General features: G+C 36.4%; 3 protein-coding genes across 7 annotated transcripts in view; 2 read left to right on the forward strand and 1 right to left on the reverse strand.

Annotated features, from left to right (window-relative positions):
* Window positions 1–1,842: 1,842 nt before the first annotated feature.
* xkr9 (XK, Kell blood group complex subunit-related family, member 9) lies at window positions 1,843–5,702 on the reverse strand. 5 transcript variants are annotated; one of them, XM_079487846.1, is made up of 5 exons: window positions 5,455–5,657; window positions 5,017–5,097; window positions 4,253–4,682; window positions 3,827–4,023; window positions 1,843–3,695 (listed from the first exon to the last, which is right to left on the reverse strand). In XM_079487846.1, the coding sequence occupies exons 3-5, from the start codon at window positions 4,657–4,659 to the stop codon at window positions 3,058–3,060; spliced, it is 1,242 nt and encodes a 413-aa protein (XP_079343972.1). In that variant the 5' UTR covers window positions 4,660–4,682; window positions 5,017–5,097; window positions 5,455–5,657; the 3' UTR covers window positions 1,843–3,057. The 5 variants fall into 5 exon arrangements, with proteins under 5 accessions (XP_079343972.1, XP_079343971.1, XP_079343970.1 ...); XM_079487845.1 differs by having other exon boundaries at window positions 5,027–5,097; window positions 5,455–5,509; XM_079487844.1 differs by lacking the exon at window positions 5,017–5,097 and having other exon boundaries at window positions 5,455–5,702.
* A 1,145-nt stretch (window positions 5,703–6,847) lies between these two features.
* tram1 (translocation associated membrane protein 1) lies at window positions 6,848–15,763 on the forward strand. The gene is made up of 11 exons (XM_079447426.1): window positions 6,848–7,150; window positions 8,326–8,389; window positions 8,513–8,634; window positions 8,804–8,920; window positions 9,026–9,084; window positions 9,838–9,922; window positions 10,150–10,220; window positions 12,518–12,622; window positions 12,812–12,955; window positions 13,403–13,548; window positions 14,142–15,763. The coding sequence occupies exons 1-11, from the start codon at window positions 7,028–7,030 to the stop codon at window positions 14,213–14,215; spliced, it is 1,110 nt and encodes a 369-aa protein (XP_079303552.1). The 5' UTR covers window positions 6,848–7,027; the 3' UTR covers window positions 14,216–15,763.
* The window catches only part of ncoa2 (nuclear receptor coactivator 2), a 73,288-nt gene continuing 72,643 nt past the window's right edge, over window positions 15,759–16,403 (forward strand). The window contains exon 1 of the mRNA XM_079447422.1: window positions 15,759–16,019. The gene's annotated coding sequence lies outside the window, so the exon portion shown is untranslated. The remainder of the gene's footprint in view (window positions 16,020–16,403) is intronic.

Raw genomic sequence — 16,403 nt, forward strand, 5'->3', positions numbered from 1 at the left:
ACTGAACGTATGCCAACTGCAGCCCTGCCTCACCAAAATGCCACTTAAAGAATCCCAGCTGCCAATGTTACAAACCATTGTTTGGATCTACATATTAGTGCTTTAAAAAACAGCACAGTTATATCTCGCCCTCTGCATGTGGACTTTATTAAAATAAGACCTCCAGGAGAACCGTAGTGCCACTCTGTGATCAGAAAGGATCTGATTAAACTTTTCTCTTTTGTCCATCTGTCACTGCCGAGCCTCATTTGTTAGTGTGTGTGCCGTGATTAAAGAACCCGCCGTGCCCTAGTGTACCACACCGATTTCTCCCGTCTTCCCAATTCCAGCTATGAGACAAAACCCCCAATGTCAGAATCTAGACTGTCTCTGTAGACATTTACAGATTGCCATTGCTGCAAATGTATCTACGTTCGCTGCCACAAGTCAAGTCATAATAATTAAAGACACGCTGCATCTCAAGAGCACATTAATCATGCTTCATGGACTTTGAAGCTGTAATGAAAAACAGCCACCCACACGGCTTTATTGCGCTTGTACAAATTGTGGCGAGTGTATGCTGGAATGCCCCATTTCTGAGTGGAGTTTACAGGAAATGGCAATAAGAAAAGCAAAAATAAACGGGAGTGAATCGAGGATTCAATCAGCGGTTATGCTGTCTTGACTAGCTCACATCAGACAAAAACAAAGCCTGATCTGTGAGTGTATGAAACACTATATCTTCTTAAAAACTGCTTGAGTTATTATGAAGATATTAAGGTTTAATTAAGTTAATCTTTAATTAGATCTACTCATTTTACCCCAGGTGTAGTAACTGGCTTTGATTAGTACACAGAAGGAATTGCATTTTATAGCAAGTTAACCAGTAATAGGAAATAAAAGGAAATTATTTCATTTATTAAAATCGGCTCAATTGAAATTATAAATGTATTCGTTTTATTGCATAATCTTAATCAAGTAGTCAATGTCGACACACTCAGAAACTCCTTTTTAGTTTTTTAATGTTTCTAAATAATAAATAATTAAAGGTCAAGTTCTTTGGAGGGTCTCTTGACAGAAATGCAATGTAATATACATAGCAATGTCTTCAGAGGTGTACAAAGAACTTACATAAGCAAGCATTATGTTTTTTGTTACATTAGAATGAGATACTTCTATGTACACACACAGCCGGCCCACTTGCATGGAATTCATCCTTGTTGTTTCTGCAGTAGCCCTAAATGGACAAAATGCTCTACAGAGCGCGTTTCGTAAATACGTTATCTTCTTCAGCAAAGATGACGTGATGACATCATGGTTCTGTGTCAGCCTCCGTAGTGCTGTGAAAGGGAGGGGTGGAGTGATCCGTTGGTTGCAATGTATAACCTCACCACTAGGTGCCACTAAACTTTAAACACTGGACCTTTAATTATACATGTAAATATCAGCTCAGTCTATAATAATATCCATAACACATCATTCATAACATGAAACAACGACACTGGAACAACATCATGCGACTATGCATTTCAAATCAGTATTCTCTTCTACATTTTGTATGCAAATGCAGAGAAGTTACATTATCTTGCCTATAAATTGTGATTATTACTTTTGAACACAATGTTAGTTGTGAAATCATAGCAATATCCATGCAGTACATTTTTTTGAGAGCTGCAAAGTATGTTGTTTGTTAACAAAAAGTTAGGGCATTGTTAGAAATTACTAATCTGAGGCAAAAGCCAAAAGGTAAGTCCAGATAGTGTTAGATGGACAAGAGAAAACATAACACATTTTATGTGGTTTTATGCGTATGTCTATGTATAGGCCTACATAAGAAAAATCAAAGTAGCAATGCAGTCTGTTGAATAATATTGAAAAGTGTTTATTTGGAAAAGTACTACTGTGGAAGAAATCAAAGTCATTACCAGTGCAGATGTTCAAAGAAGGGTGTTCTCTCTCTCTCTCTCTCTCTCTCTCTCTCTCTCTCACTCTCTGTTCTGATGGCAGTCAAAACAGAATTTGATTGGTTTATTATTTTTAAATTAGCTCTTAAATAGGCAATCTGTATTTGATCACAGGTTCACATTTGATCAGTTTGACATGCAGTACTGTACATGTTGAATGGGGGATGCCTTCTTTTTACAAAGTTATGTTGTAATTGTAGTCTTAACCTGGAATTATATTTTATTAAATGTTTGTTATAATCAATGATGCTTTTGTTTTTTTTTTGTTTTTTATCAGCCTTCAGTTTTCTTTTACCTTGTCATTTAACAGAATAGCATTTAAAATTTGAATTACTTTATAGCATACTTAAGCAAAAATACTTTATGGTAAAGATCAAAATCATATCTCTAAGTCACCCCTGAAGAGTTTTTAACTAACGGCCTCGCATAGCCAGACTTTCAAACTAAAGTCAATGGTCCGGTCGTGACTAGACGTAAAATTGTTTTATAAGGATTTTTGGAGCAACGATGCCATCTTGTGGCATGTTTGCGGTAATAGGCGTACGTATTTGGGTGTCAACGTAAGAACTGAAGGCACAAGTCACAGCAGCATCTTAAGGGGTAATTCCACCCCAAAAATGAAAATCCTGTCATGAATAACTCACTCACTAGTTGTTCCAGACATGTATACATTTCTTTGATCGGTTGAACACAAAGAGAAACATTTTGGAATAATGTTAGCAACCAAAAGTTCTGATGCATCTTTGACTGAAATTTTTTAACAAATGTTTTGGTTCTGTTGAACACAAAAGAAGATATTTGGAGGAATGTAGTCAAACAACAGTTCTGGGGCACTTTTTAAATTGTACCTACTATGGCAGTAAATGGTGCTTCAGAACTGTTTGAATAGTCAGAATGTTTTTATGACGGACGAAAATATGGGAGGCCATGTGACTGACACAAGGTGAGGTCGTATTTGTTTTTTAACGTGTGGCAGAACGTCCTTTTTAGTATATCTAAAAACACTTTAATACCTTAAAGACTTATACTCCAAGTCCAGCACACATTGCATTCATAAATATCAGTTTATTGCAAAATTTTAATATTCTAGTTTCCATCAGTCCACAATCTAACGTCATATTTGTAAAAACCGATCTGAACGTGTTGTTTTCTGAGGACTCAGAGGCTCTTGAGGCATTCCATCAATCTCATCTGCCACTCTGCTGACCCCCCGGGGATGCAGGAGAATGTAGTAAAGTGCCAAAAAGCCCAGTCCCATCGAATTAGAAAATAATATAAAAAACAACATGGGCAAGAAGTAATCCTTGCCCTCAGATTCTGGTTTGAAGAGAAACAGCATGATGGGAGCAGCAATGTTTTGACACAAAGTTAGGATGTAATACACTGTCATGTGGACTTTGGTGTTTTCCCCTTTTATGTTAAAGAAGGTGAAAAGTAGAATGATTCCGACAGTGGCTCGATAGAGATGTTCAAGACGCGGTGAAATGCAAAAGTCAGTCTTCTCTAGATGAGCCCAGATGGTTCCCAACAGCCAGATAAACACCATTGCTAGAGTGCTGAAGGTGGAAAGCATGATAAAGATGGTGAGGCTGAGGATCCGAGGGGTTATGGTGAATATCTTGTAGAGCAGATAGACAGCTGTAGGCATTCCAGAGGGCATCTCATTAACGTGAGATAAAGAACGCCGGAAACAGCGACGATAATCCACTGTGGCCCAGGCTATGTTGAGGAAAGACATAGCCATGCTGATATCTAAAAGAGGTCAGATACATGTTTAAGATAGTATACCATCATTTTAAGTGTTTCACATTCCTCGTGTCAAAATTCATGACTGTTTAGATTTACGTGTAAGATGTTCGTGATTTTATCTCTGTAAGACTCACATTGTAAAATGGAGCGATGGTTGTACTCCAGTATGATATAGAGTTGCAGAACAAGTTGAGGAACACTTTCAAGGAAGGTCTCAAACAAACGAAGCATGCTTAGATCTGTAGCAAGGGCGAAAAGACGTAACTGCACATCCTCTCGAGTCTGATCTAACCACAGGGCTTTAAAACTCCTTTTCAACAGATGATGATACCTGACAGCAACAGAAAGCATATTTTGCAGCAACAAAAAGTTATTTGCATAACCAGACAGTCTTAATTGTTAAACTCTGTAGATTAGTGCAACTGTCAAGAATCTCAACAATAGATTCTCATTTGCTGCCTTCTTATTTTAAATTCACACCTGCGATTCAAAATATGAGATTCAAAAGTAATGCTCTACATTAAGACGGAAATAAATGATTACATTTTCTCAGAAGTCACCTTGTGAAAATACCAATCTGCAGTACATGAATCCCAATCAGATGTCCAGTCGACAGAGGTTTGTCTTCGTCTTCATAATTCTCATTTTTCTTGTCATCTTCAAACCATGCATAACTAAATATTTGTATGCACAACGATCCGCTCAAAATAAAAACAAGCGTAAGTGCAGCCCAGGTAGAATGTCCACCTCTAAAATATTGCACTGTTAGCAAGAGATCTGAAATAATGTCTCCGAAATAAAAAATCAATCCGATAATGGTGCACAGCCATCGGAATTTGGTAAAACCTCCTCCAGAGGTCATCATTGTGTTTTGCGGTATTCGTAAAGCTGATTTTACATGTAAACATTGGAAATGTAGAAGGACATTGCTGGCAGCGAGAACAGCTAGTGGACTCAACCTGTCCATATTCTTAAAAAAACACAGAAAACCTGCAAGAAATAAGTGAAAGAGACAACCATCAAAATGTAGCTTTACACAGTTCAAGGTGTTCAGGTGAATAGGCCACCCAAAAAATTATAAATCAAAACCTGTACTGTATGTGACTGGAAGGCTTTTTTGAGAAATGCAAAGGTGGCCAATGTTGTTTGGTATTATCAAACGTTCAAAATGTCTTGTTTTGTGTTCCACGGAAGAAAGAAAAGGTTTGGAATTACATGAGGGTGAATAAGTGGTAAACATATTTTTCATTTTTGGGTGAACTACCCCTTAAAATAACTGAATTTTGTATTAAATTTTTTGTTTTTGATTGAGTACTTCGCATACTTAGGTAAACCTATGTGTAGTTGTTATTCTGTTGCTTTAATATCTACTGTATGGACTTTGTCCAGGTCACTAATCACCACACTACGATAATGAAATGAGTTTAGTGTATCACAAACTGCTGTCTTCAACCAAAGGGATTATGTAATACAGTGACACAGTACATGTAGCCTGTTTCCACCCTTTTTAAAGAACGTTCATAATTGTTTCATAAATCTTTTTATGTTAGAAAACAAACTAAAAACATATTTAAATTACATAAAGTGCATATGTTAAGACTGTAATAATAATATACAGACCTTTGACGTATACATGCAAACAAAAATATTTGCTAAGCTAGTTAACAATCTCTTCTTATTCAAACAGGATTTGATATTGAATCATTACATTTATTCCCAGTAGCTATATGGAAACATTAAATAAGTCATAATCTGTATTTACCAGGGCTGTCATTCTTCGGCTTGTTCACCAACGGCTTGTTCCTAATGATAACGAGACTCTGTTTGATTTCTCATAATTCAGCTGACAGAGCGAACCACTCCCTTCCTGTACTTGCTGTATGAGGTAATACACAGCTAGACGTGTCTTTTATGGATGGGTTAGCCCAATGACAACAAGCATTCAATCTGTATACCTTTTTGAATGCAGAAGTAGGCTCCGATCTCCACACTCTTCTGCTCTCCTGTTTTAACCAGGAAACACCGGTTAGACATTCTGAACATTTCTTAGATCCTCATCTGAATATGAAACTAAAAAAAACTTTAGCGCAGAAAATGCCTGTAATGGTATGCTGCTTGACATGTTTCACAGCCTGTGTTAAAACTTGATCATACATTCCTGGTGTTTGTGTACAAATGCTTCTTTGGAAGATTAATAGCCCATACAAACCCATAGACACAGGTGTCACGAATTATGTCACGGGTGAAAAGATCTGAAAAGATCCCTTCAACGCTAAATTGCTTTTAATTTAGAACGTTTTATTTAAAAGCTTGTTTTTGTTACTAAAAGTATCAATAATGTCATATATGTTACATATTGACCACATTTCTTAAACAAACTGATATAAAACAAGTTAGGAAAATATTGTGGTTGTCATACATGTCAAATAGGACTGTTAACCCTTAATATAGGTGAAATTTGTTTAATGTGAACAAACATTCTTTGATTTTCCTATAATGAGTCTGGGATCTTAGGGGTTAGCATTATTACAATCAAGCTCTCATCAAAACCTCTGGCGGTTCCTATTTTTTTGTATTTAATAGTTTTTTGCCAAACAGTAGAGAGACAACAAAAGCAGCTTCAGTTTTTTTTAAACGTGTGCATTTTGCTTTATTTTATATAAACACAAATTCATTATGAAGAACATTTAATGGATAGAGAATGTGCCTCTTGGTTTTATATGATTTTTAAGGGAATGGTAAACAATATAGATATAATTTATTTGCTTATTAAATCATGCAATTTAATAAGCATGATGTTGTTATTATTATGTTTATTCTGGTTTGGATAAAAATGTATTTATATACAATATAAATTATAAGTGTTACGCATGTATTTTACTAGTAGATTCAACTCAACTTTGTGATGTTGCTGAGTAAAGTCAGAGAGTACTTGATAGTATTAGAGACTATGCATAAAAGCCATCAAGAATTTCTTAGCAGTTTATATAAATTATTTGTCCTTTATTTTGTCGCTTGCATTTTTGTTTGTTCACTGTGATGTTTGCTATTATTAGTATTATATACAATTATTGTAATAATAATTCTTGTAATCGTGTTAATCTAAAAATAATCATTAAAAGAATGTATTTTCAATACACCACCCCAGTCCAGCAGATGGCGCTACTGCAGGTTACGCAACTGTAAATTGTGCCTCAAATCGAAATATATAGTGGAAGAAGGCAAGCAGAAGTAGGCGTTAAGACTGACGTGCTTGCTAGATAACAATAGTGGAGACGTGTTCCTCACTCACTCACTGAGTTTGGTTACCAAAAGTTATCCAAACATCCACCAAAATGGGCATCCGAAAAAAGACGAGTAAGAATCCGCCAGTGCTTAGCCATGAGTTTGTGATCCAGAACCATGCGGACATTGTATCGTGTATTGCTATGGTGTTCCTGCTCGGTTTGATGTTTGAGGTAAGAATCGTCTCCCGTTTAATTCACTCTTCCTTGCAAATATAAAACAAACCGGTAAAGAACTGAATCTGATCTGTATGAAGGAGAAATCATAACGTTTCAGACCCTTCGTGCTGTCACAGTTTGAATCCCCAGTTTCAAACCGTTCACTTCCTTTTACTGCATATGTCAACTGAATCGCGGTACTTGTTTGTAATTACATTTAATGTACGAAATAATATACTTTCAACTCGATTCATAAACATCAGTCTCGCGGTGTAGGGTAACGTTATACTTTAAACGTTGTACTAGTTGGTGTTGTGCACAGATGTGATGAACGAGAGACTGGGCTTTCGTTTGAAACGTTTTCACGAACTTTAAAAACGTAACGTTAGTATCTTAAAAGGCATAAATGCGGATTGGTGCGGTTGTAGAGGATGACAGAATTGAATTTATGATAAAGGCGCAGCGTTGTAACGTTAGCGGCATCGATACTTTTACGCGCAAATCAAGTGTTACGTGGCAATCGGAGAATGACTGAGGGGGCTGTCATCAGTGCTTAACAGCAGGAGGACCTTCTCGTCTTATTTTCAGCTCCCTAGTTTTTAAAAAACGAACCCCATCTGGTGATGGCAGATTAACGATTTTACACCATCAGCAATAGTTGGGGCATGTGAGTTTGCACATCGGTTTGATTTGAACGGTGATACTGATACTGAATAGCAGCGCCAGTGCTGATGCATTGTGGGATTTGAAGTTCCCTTGCCGGTTGGGAGCTGTTAAAGAGCAGTCATGATGTGGTACAGTGTACGTATATAAAGTAACGATGTATTATTTAGTGACATGTTGTTAAAATTGTGTGAAGCTTTTAGCTGTAATATTCATTTCATATGAATGTGACTGCGTGTATTATCTAATGCCGTGTATTGTTGAATGACAACCCCTACGGATATTAACGAAAATTAATTGACTACAATAATTTTTAACTTTACTATGGTCTCACTATAGTAACATAATTTTACCATTATATTATTTGTAAAACAATGGTAATACAAATAATGGTCAATTCTCTAAAAACATGGTTGCTACGCTTTATAAGACCATGGTTAATATTCTTAAAAGCGATGTATATAGACAATTTAAACCGTACTTATCTTTAGTTTACAGTTGGCGTTACTGTTGACTCTGTTTTCCAGATTACTTCAAAGGTGGCAGTTTTGTTCATCACTGTGCAATACAATGTCACGATTCCAGCAAATGGTAAGCATGCCTCTTACCTCTTCTAATTATTTGTTTCAGTTCCACTGCATGGATTTTAGCATTTACTTAAACTTTATCATCACTTCTTTATGCATTGCATTTTATTCGTATTGGGTTTTTTAGGAGGTCTGGAAGAAACGGCTGTGAATTACTTCCACTATGGTCTGAAAGATGTAGCTACTGTCTTCTTCTACATGCTGGTGGCCATAATCATGCATGCTATTATTCAAGAATATGTCCTCGACGTAAGTATCCGTTGCTGCTTTCTCTTGCGATTGAGTAAACCCCAGCTCGCATTTTTGCAGTTAACTTGTTTTTTAACTAGACGTCAACAAAATGATATGTGTATTTGTCGAGCCATTGTAAATAAATGTTTTCCTTTTTTTTATTTACCTGATTACCTGACCCATTCAGAAAATCAACAGGAAGATGCACTTCTCTAAAACCAAGCACAGCAAGTTCAATGAGTCCGGTCAGCTAAGTGCCTTATACCTCTTTTCCTGCCTGTGGGGAGCCAGCATTCTTGTCTCCGTAAGAGCTGTACACTCTGTTTCACATAAATGGGAGCTTGTGTGTAGGTCTGTGTATATGTCAGTGTCTGAAAGATTAATTTGATTTATGCTGTTTCACATGAAGGAGAATCTCCTGTCCAACCCCGTCAGTCTGTGGGATGGCTACCCACACACCCTTATGCCGTAAGTACCGCAGGAATTCTGAGAAATTCATGTTTCTTTCTGAAGTATAACATGTTAATCCTCACAAAAATATTCTAATTGCTCTAAAAGTTGAGGTTTGGAAGATTCAGAAGTGCAGCGATATTTGAATTTATATTTCAAATGTATTATGAATGTGCTTTTTGGAGATTAGTTTAAGTTGAAGCTATAGTTTAAATTCTGTATGAACATTGAAAGATGACATTATTAAAAAGATTTCACATTATAGTATAAAAGTAAGATTAAACTAGTATTAAACTGAATAAATTAAACTACTTTATTATTAACACTTGTTTTGTATTTGGCTAGATGAATCCTTTCATGTTGTATGCTGGTGAAAATCAGAATAGTGATTTATCATTGTTGTTTGTGAGTGTGTTACAATTACAAAGCGTGGCTTTAAGAAAGTATGAAAATGAGAAGATGGGGTTGAATATTTAAGGCACATATTCCATCCCCCCTCCAGCGTGAGTTTTCTGATGATCCACATCACGAGCCGCCATTAGTAACATCAACAGTAAACTGATAGGCCAAGCTGCTTCACATCAAGAAGGTTGTTCAAAAGCTATTGCGACAGTGCTGATCAAATTATGCTGCATTATCCTACCTCTAATCCTCTCTTCTGATTCAAGTAGACCTTACTGTATATAACGCACAGCTCGCAAACGCAATTATCATTGATGTTTGATTTCCACAAGTCGCGGAGATGGTAAAGGAGTTCCTTGTCTGTTTCAGATTCCAGCTGAAGTTCTACTACATCTGCCAGCTCGGCTACTGGCTCCACGCAATTCCTGAGCTTTATTTCCAGAAGGTCAAGAAAGTGAGTCTTTCAGTAGGACTAGTGAAAATGAGATGTTCTTCTATCCGCTCATTGTAACCATTTCAGAGGGGTTCAGTGTTTACCAAACATGTACTTTATGAAAGTACAGGGAAGACATGGCAATAGAGAAACACGTAGTGCAAAATAGATGGTTTGGCTTTCGGGGATACTGTGTTTATTTGGATATTTAAATACATGCTGTAATTACCTTTTTTTTTTCTTTTCAGGAAGACATTCCTCGTCAGCTTGTTTATATAAGTCTTTACCTGGCCCATATCGCTGGAGCCTACATTCTAAAGTAAGCTATTCACAAACATGTGTTTGCTAAACACTGTGTCGTTTTCAGGCCTTAAACCATCAGTGGTTCTCAAACTGTGGTACGCACCGAGACCCCTAGTGGTACCTGACATGACAGGAAATTAAAAACTATATATTCATTTCGTGTTTTAAATACAATTTAAAATGTAACACATGATCGAAAGATAGATAATACCTCTCATTTAGCATATGTGAAATTTTCATGTAGTTGTATGAATTATGGTTTGTTTAGCATTGGTCGGGGTTACTCAGGCGTGACAGGCAACTCAAACACAGAGCGGAAGCCGACAGACGGTTGGGAGTCTCTCACTCTCTCTCTTCCAATGAACTGCATGTAAATTAAGCTTTTTATGTATTTCTGAACTTGAACCGCTGTTTAAAGCATTTGTTAAAGCGATACTTCACCCAAAAAGGAAAATTCTGTCAACGTTTACTCGAACTTTTGTTCCAAAGTTTCATTATTTTGCTAAAATGTCAGATCCCCATTGACTCCCATAGTAGGGAAAATAAATGCTTTAGGAGTCAATGGGGAAGATATCTTGTGTGTTTTGAGCAAAATAAATACATTTATATGGGTTTGGGATAATCTGAGGGTGATTAAATGATGGCCGAATTTTCAAAGCTGTACAGCACTAATTCAACACGCGTCTGAATCTACTCGAGGTTCAATCAATGAAGCGCACATTGCGATTTAGTTTTGACGCGACACTTTGACAAGAGCCGCTGGAGTAAAGCGCACCCCTTTTTATCATACCAGCCCGTCAACAGGATCCTTTCTATGCTCTCTACATCATGCACCCGCTTGTTATAAATGCAGAGCGGCCGCTTCATTCAGAACATAATTTCGCGTGTGATATTTATGTATCCAGACCTCAAACAAAGCTGTTTTGGTACTCCAAAAAGCGTCTGGTGTCAAGTTTAATTAAGCTGGGAATTTAACTGCGTTTTGTAACGTATACAGTCACTGTCTAATACAAACACGTTGAAGTCTCTACTGAAACCGCAACATGCAGCCTTTGCAATACCATTATTACATGCGGATTGCTGACAAACTCTGTATGAATGACTTGGATGCGCCATCTAGTGGCTATATATATATATGTAAGTCTCTTGAGGCCACAGTATTCTTTTTGGGTTTAATTATTGTTTAATGAATTATTGCTTATTACAACAAAATTAAAATAATGCTAAATATAAACTACTCAAGGTGTGCCATTTGTTAATGCCATCTTATTTGGAATCAGCATAAGATATTTGCACAAACCATCAACCTTCTTTATTTAATATTTAGGTGACTGTTAAACTTATAAACATTTGAACTGATATTTCCAAAGTTGCCAGTCATAATTGGGTAATTATAATCGTTTGTTTTTGTGCGTGTATATATATATATATTTTTGGCAATAAGTTCCCATAAGAGTTCGTAATAAATCCCCCATAAGAGTGATTGACAGCACCCTGTTTACAGAGCACTACAGAAGTGTTTTGTGTCCACTATTTCTGCTGACTAACTTGAAAAAAAGTTAACATGTTCTTTAGCTTGATAAATAAAGGTGTCGGTATTAGAATTTGAGGAGAAGGTGTATCGAATCATTCATTTGAGTGTTTATTCATGCGTTTTCTATGGCGGTCATTAGGTGTTTAACCTCTGTTCTACATGATATAAAAACATCTGTCGTACAAATCTGTGTTCACACTTTCGTTCAAAGGTTTAGGGCCAGTTTCTCACTACTCTGCATTTGTACCCACATATTAGAATTAGAATAGAAAACTTAACTTATGGCGTTCTATAGTATCATAGTAGCATAACTGTAGCTACACAATGTTGTGTAAATGAATCAAAACTTGTTAAACGTTGTCATCTTCAGTATAGTCACTTTCCCTAGAATTTGCAAAAAATCAAGCAGCTTCTTGAGGTCCTATACTATGCTTTTTTTGGCTGTTTTTCTGTATTCCGTCAAAGTCATCCGATGAAATTATGGAATGTAATGAATGTTTTTGAACAATAATATTTGTCTGAAAAATAATTTGACACCTATAAGCAAATACCTTCAAATCAAAAGTCAAGAGAAACATTTCACTCAAGTGAACCCAAAACCTTTGAACGATTGTTTAGTCTCAACAGTTGTTAACTGTTTGTTAACTGTAAACTTTGTTTGGACTCCAGGTAAAGATGTGTAACCGCGTTTGACAGAATGAATCATTGCAAAAGCATGTAAACTTAAAGAAATTGTATGCTTTTCTTTTTTATTTAAACATAAATTTGGTGTTTTGCAGTCTGAACCGGTTGGGCCTGGTGTTGCTGGTTTTACATTACTTTGTGGAATTCCTCTTCCATTTATCCAGACTCATTTACTTCAGTAATGAAGACAGGCAGACTGGGTGAGTGTCATCCGTTGGAAGGATCACTGCAGTTAATTAACGCCTCTCATAATTTGCTCTGTGCATTGCCAGACACGAAATTGCATTGTGACTGATCACATTTTGAATATCAGATCACTTCAGCCTTTTAAACTGAGGAAAGGCCGTTTCACCATTGTGAAGCTGCTATTTTTGTGTGTATGTTAACAGGTTTACAGTGTGGGCTGTTCTGTTTGTGCTGGGCCGGCTGTTGACTCTTTCTCTCTCTGTACTGACTGTGGGCTTTGGGCTGGCTGGAGCCGAGAAACAGGGGCTGAACCTCGCAGAGGGAAACTTTAATGTGCTGTTTGTTCGGTAAGCAGGTTTATATAAAAACCTAGTCTGTAGATTTAGCCTTTAACTGTTTTGAAACTTTTCTACACAGTTTTAGCACCTCATTATGAAGTCCTGTTTTTTTTAGATATTTGGCTTTTCATAGTGCTTGACGAAATTCTGTGTTGAATTGAAATGGTTCGCAAATCATGGGTTCTGCTGTCTGTGAGCTAAAGCGCTCTGTCGGACAGCACATTTCATCACTTTTAGCTTCCAAAAGAAAAGCACAGAATGGGTAATGATGGCACAGTCAAAAAATATTGCATCAAATGTTATTAAATTTGCTTGCAGAAAAAATACAGCATTGTATGTAATTAGATTGTTTAAGTTCTACTGGGAGTGGACTGAATGCAGAGGATGGAAATGAAATGACTACCTTCTGCTTTATTATTGTTGGGGTTGGTTGTAATGGACTTCTCTGTCTCTCAGTGTGACGGTCTTGGCCGCAATCTGCACTACTCAGGCTTTCATGATGTGGAAATTTATCAACTTCCAGCTGCGACGATGGAGAGAACACGCACAGACTCAGGCCTTAAAGAAGAAGCCATCCTCTTCTAAGAGCAAATCAAAGAAAGGTTAGCGTTTCGTTTGATGGGGGTTAAATGGTTTTATTCTTGTGTGAAAATACTAGTCTAATAAAGATGGAAAAGTTTGATCTGTAGATTCAGAATAATGATTTTTAAATTTAAATCGGCTGTGTGTCACTTTTTGGAGGATCTATTGATAGAAATGCAATGCAATACAATATTCCAGTTTCTGAATTTACTTTTTTTGTCACAGTTACAGACCATCATAACTTCCTATGAAGTTAAGCGGTGTACATCTTTAAAAAGACTATAAATTGTGAAGTTAGCAGCCATGGAACATTGTGAAATTTAAAAAAGAAGTGGTAAATAGTATCAGAGACTGTTGATTTGTTTGAGATGTGCCGTTGTCGTGACATTTAGTGTGTTTTTACGGTCTACGAGAATTACTAAGCTGTTGATACATTGACCTTATTCGTTTGTTTTACATGGGTTTTTTTTGGTGGATAAAGGATTTAAATAATAATTAATTTTTTAACTGGATCCATTTGTGTAGTTTTAAAGAGTATACGGTTGAATTTTGGAATCTTGGGAGAATGAAAATGAATTCATAACTTACAAGTTTGCATTTTTCTTTATCATAGCCAACGGTGTGAACGGATCTGTTGGTGCCAGTGGAGCAGATTCCCCCAGATCGAGGAAGGAGAAGTCATCGTAAACCACCCTCGTTCCCAGCTTCTGTACTCTGTCGTGGCTGAAATCAGCCTGTTAATTCCTCTCTCTGATCCCTTTTTCCTTTCCCCTCTTGTTTATCTGAAAAAAAACTTTGCAATATGGCAAATTCCTCATTCTGCTCTTTTATTTTATTTTTTGGGATGTTAAGTGCTGTAGTACTATTTATCCATCCAACTGTTATGTGTAATTGCAAGAAGGGCTTAAGGAAAAGTGGCATTGGGTGATTGAGAGGACACCCCCAGTCCATGAACCCTCCCACATACACACACATTATTTTCCTGACTGTAATGGCCCAGATGCTGTTTGCTTTATTAGCTTGAAGCTAAAATCCCCATGTCTAAACCATGATCTTGTCATGCCTACAAAGAAAACATGAACGCTGTGGAATACTCATTTACAAGTGCCTAATTATACATTATTATAACAGAACCAAGAGGGATAATCCGCTATTTTAGATTAAGTTTAAAACAAGGGTTATATTTAACGGTTTGTGAGGCTTCACTTTAGGTTGATTTGATTCTATGCATATGGATCTATAGTCTCTGCTTTTTTTTTTAAGAAACTCACGTTTCTTGCAACTAGTAAGTGATCACAATCATAAAGCATTTAATGCCTTTAGATCTTATAACACAGTATAAATTCCATCTTGTGCACTGCCAGATTGGTCAAGCTAAGCAAATAGTTTCAACAATAAAGTTTATTTAGCAAAGAACAACGTTATAAAGAACAAAAGCCACGTGCGTTTGTTGTGTCAATAGATTCTGCCTTTTAATCGTGAACTTTGCACAGCTGAGTTTGCTGTTCTGTATAGATAACATGTTAAAAATGACAAATCAGATGTGTCATTCCACTGTGGTTGTGTAAGACTATAGTCAAAATGTTAGTATAAGTTTTTGAGAAATACATTTCATAATGTTCATAAGAGATCATGTTGTAAGACAAACATTATATAGAGAATGAAGTTCAATAAAAAACAATGTTATCTCAACTTTCTTTTACCCAAGTACAATTCATTTACGTAAGCATTGAATATGTTAATAAAAATATTGTTTTTCATGGTCATCTTTATTTTGAATGAAATATCCCTGTTACTGAATTTGTTTTCCCCACGCTGTAGTAAATGGTCAAATTATTTTCTAAATGAGAAGTGTATTTTTTATTTTTAAAAGTGTATTTTCTTTTCTTTAAACGTGCCGTGAACTTCATCAAAGGAAAAATCACAATTAGACTAATAAAGAAGATTTGTGGTAGTGTTTGTTTTAACGTTGCAAATTCTTCTTCTTGCGATGTCGATGTTTCACCATGTAGCGGCGCTGTGTACAACGGTTTCTCTTTGACGTGACTATTTCTTAGTTTCTATAATGGCCAATGTATTTGACTGTATTTTTCTTGAGAAAGTTTTATTTTTCTACACATTAAAACATAACACAATGCTTTAGTCAACTCATAACAGTGATTTTCTTTGGGGGTATTTTGTTGCGAAAAACAGCCCCATGCTGTTTCACAATTGCTGTCAAGCGTGTGCCAATCTGAAAGTGTGAACGGCAATATTGCAGGTCGCAATGTTTGCAGATTTCTCTGAGAGACGAGTTACATTCGTCGTGTAGACCTTTGATCGGTTGTAGCTGTAAAATCTTTCACGATTAGTCTATGCTTAATCCGAGACCCACTATTGGTTTACGTTCACGTGGAAATATGTTATACAAGGAAATAAACATGGCGTTTGGATTTTGATCGGATAACGTTACTTGAAACATCTGGGGTGGATTATTACTCAGTAATGGACGGTAAGTGATGGATTTCCGTCAGATCAATGGAGGTGGTGGGAGACTGTGGGCTTGTAATATAATGACGTTGCGTGGATATGGGGGGTGAACTTTAAAATTCGTTATATAGTGAATTTTCCCACACTCACTAAACTACTGGGTGTTTCCATACTGTACCATTTTGTAATCGTCAGTTTCTTTTTCAACCGTATACTCAACAGCAACTGAAATGTACCCAGTCATGACGTAGCTGTATGTATTCAGTAGACAGTTCCAATAAAGTCGATTTTATTATGTTATCTAGCTGTATAATAATCATCCAATTCCTCTAAGTCTTGTATACACAGCATCAATAAAAACAAACATTTACTAACATAGAATTGGTTTGTATTGACAGTTACATAA

Source organism: Barbatula barbatula (assembly GCF_947034865.1).
Source record: "Barbatula barbatula genome assembly, chromosome: 23".
In the NCBI taxonomy this organism is placed as follows: Eukaryota; Metazoa; Chordata; class Actinopteri; order Cypriniformes; family Nemacheilidae; genus Barbatula; species Barbatula barbatula.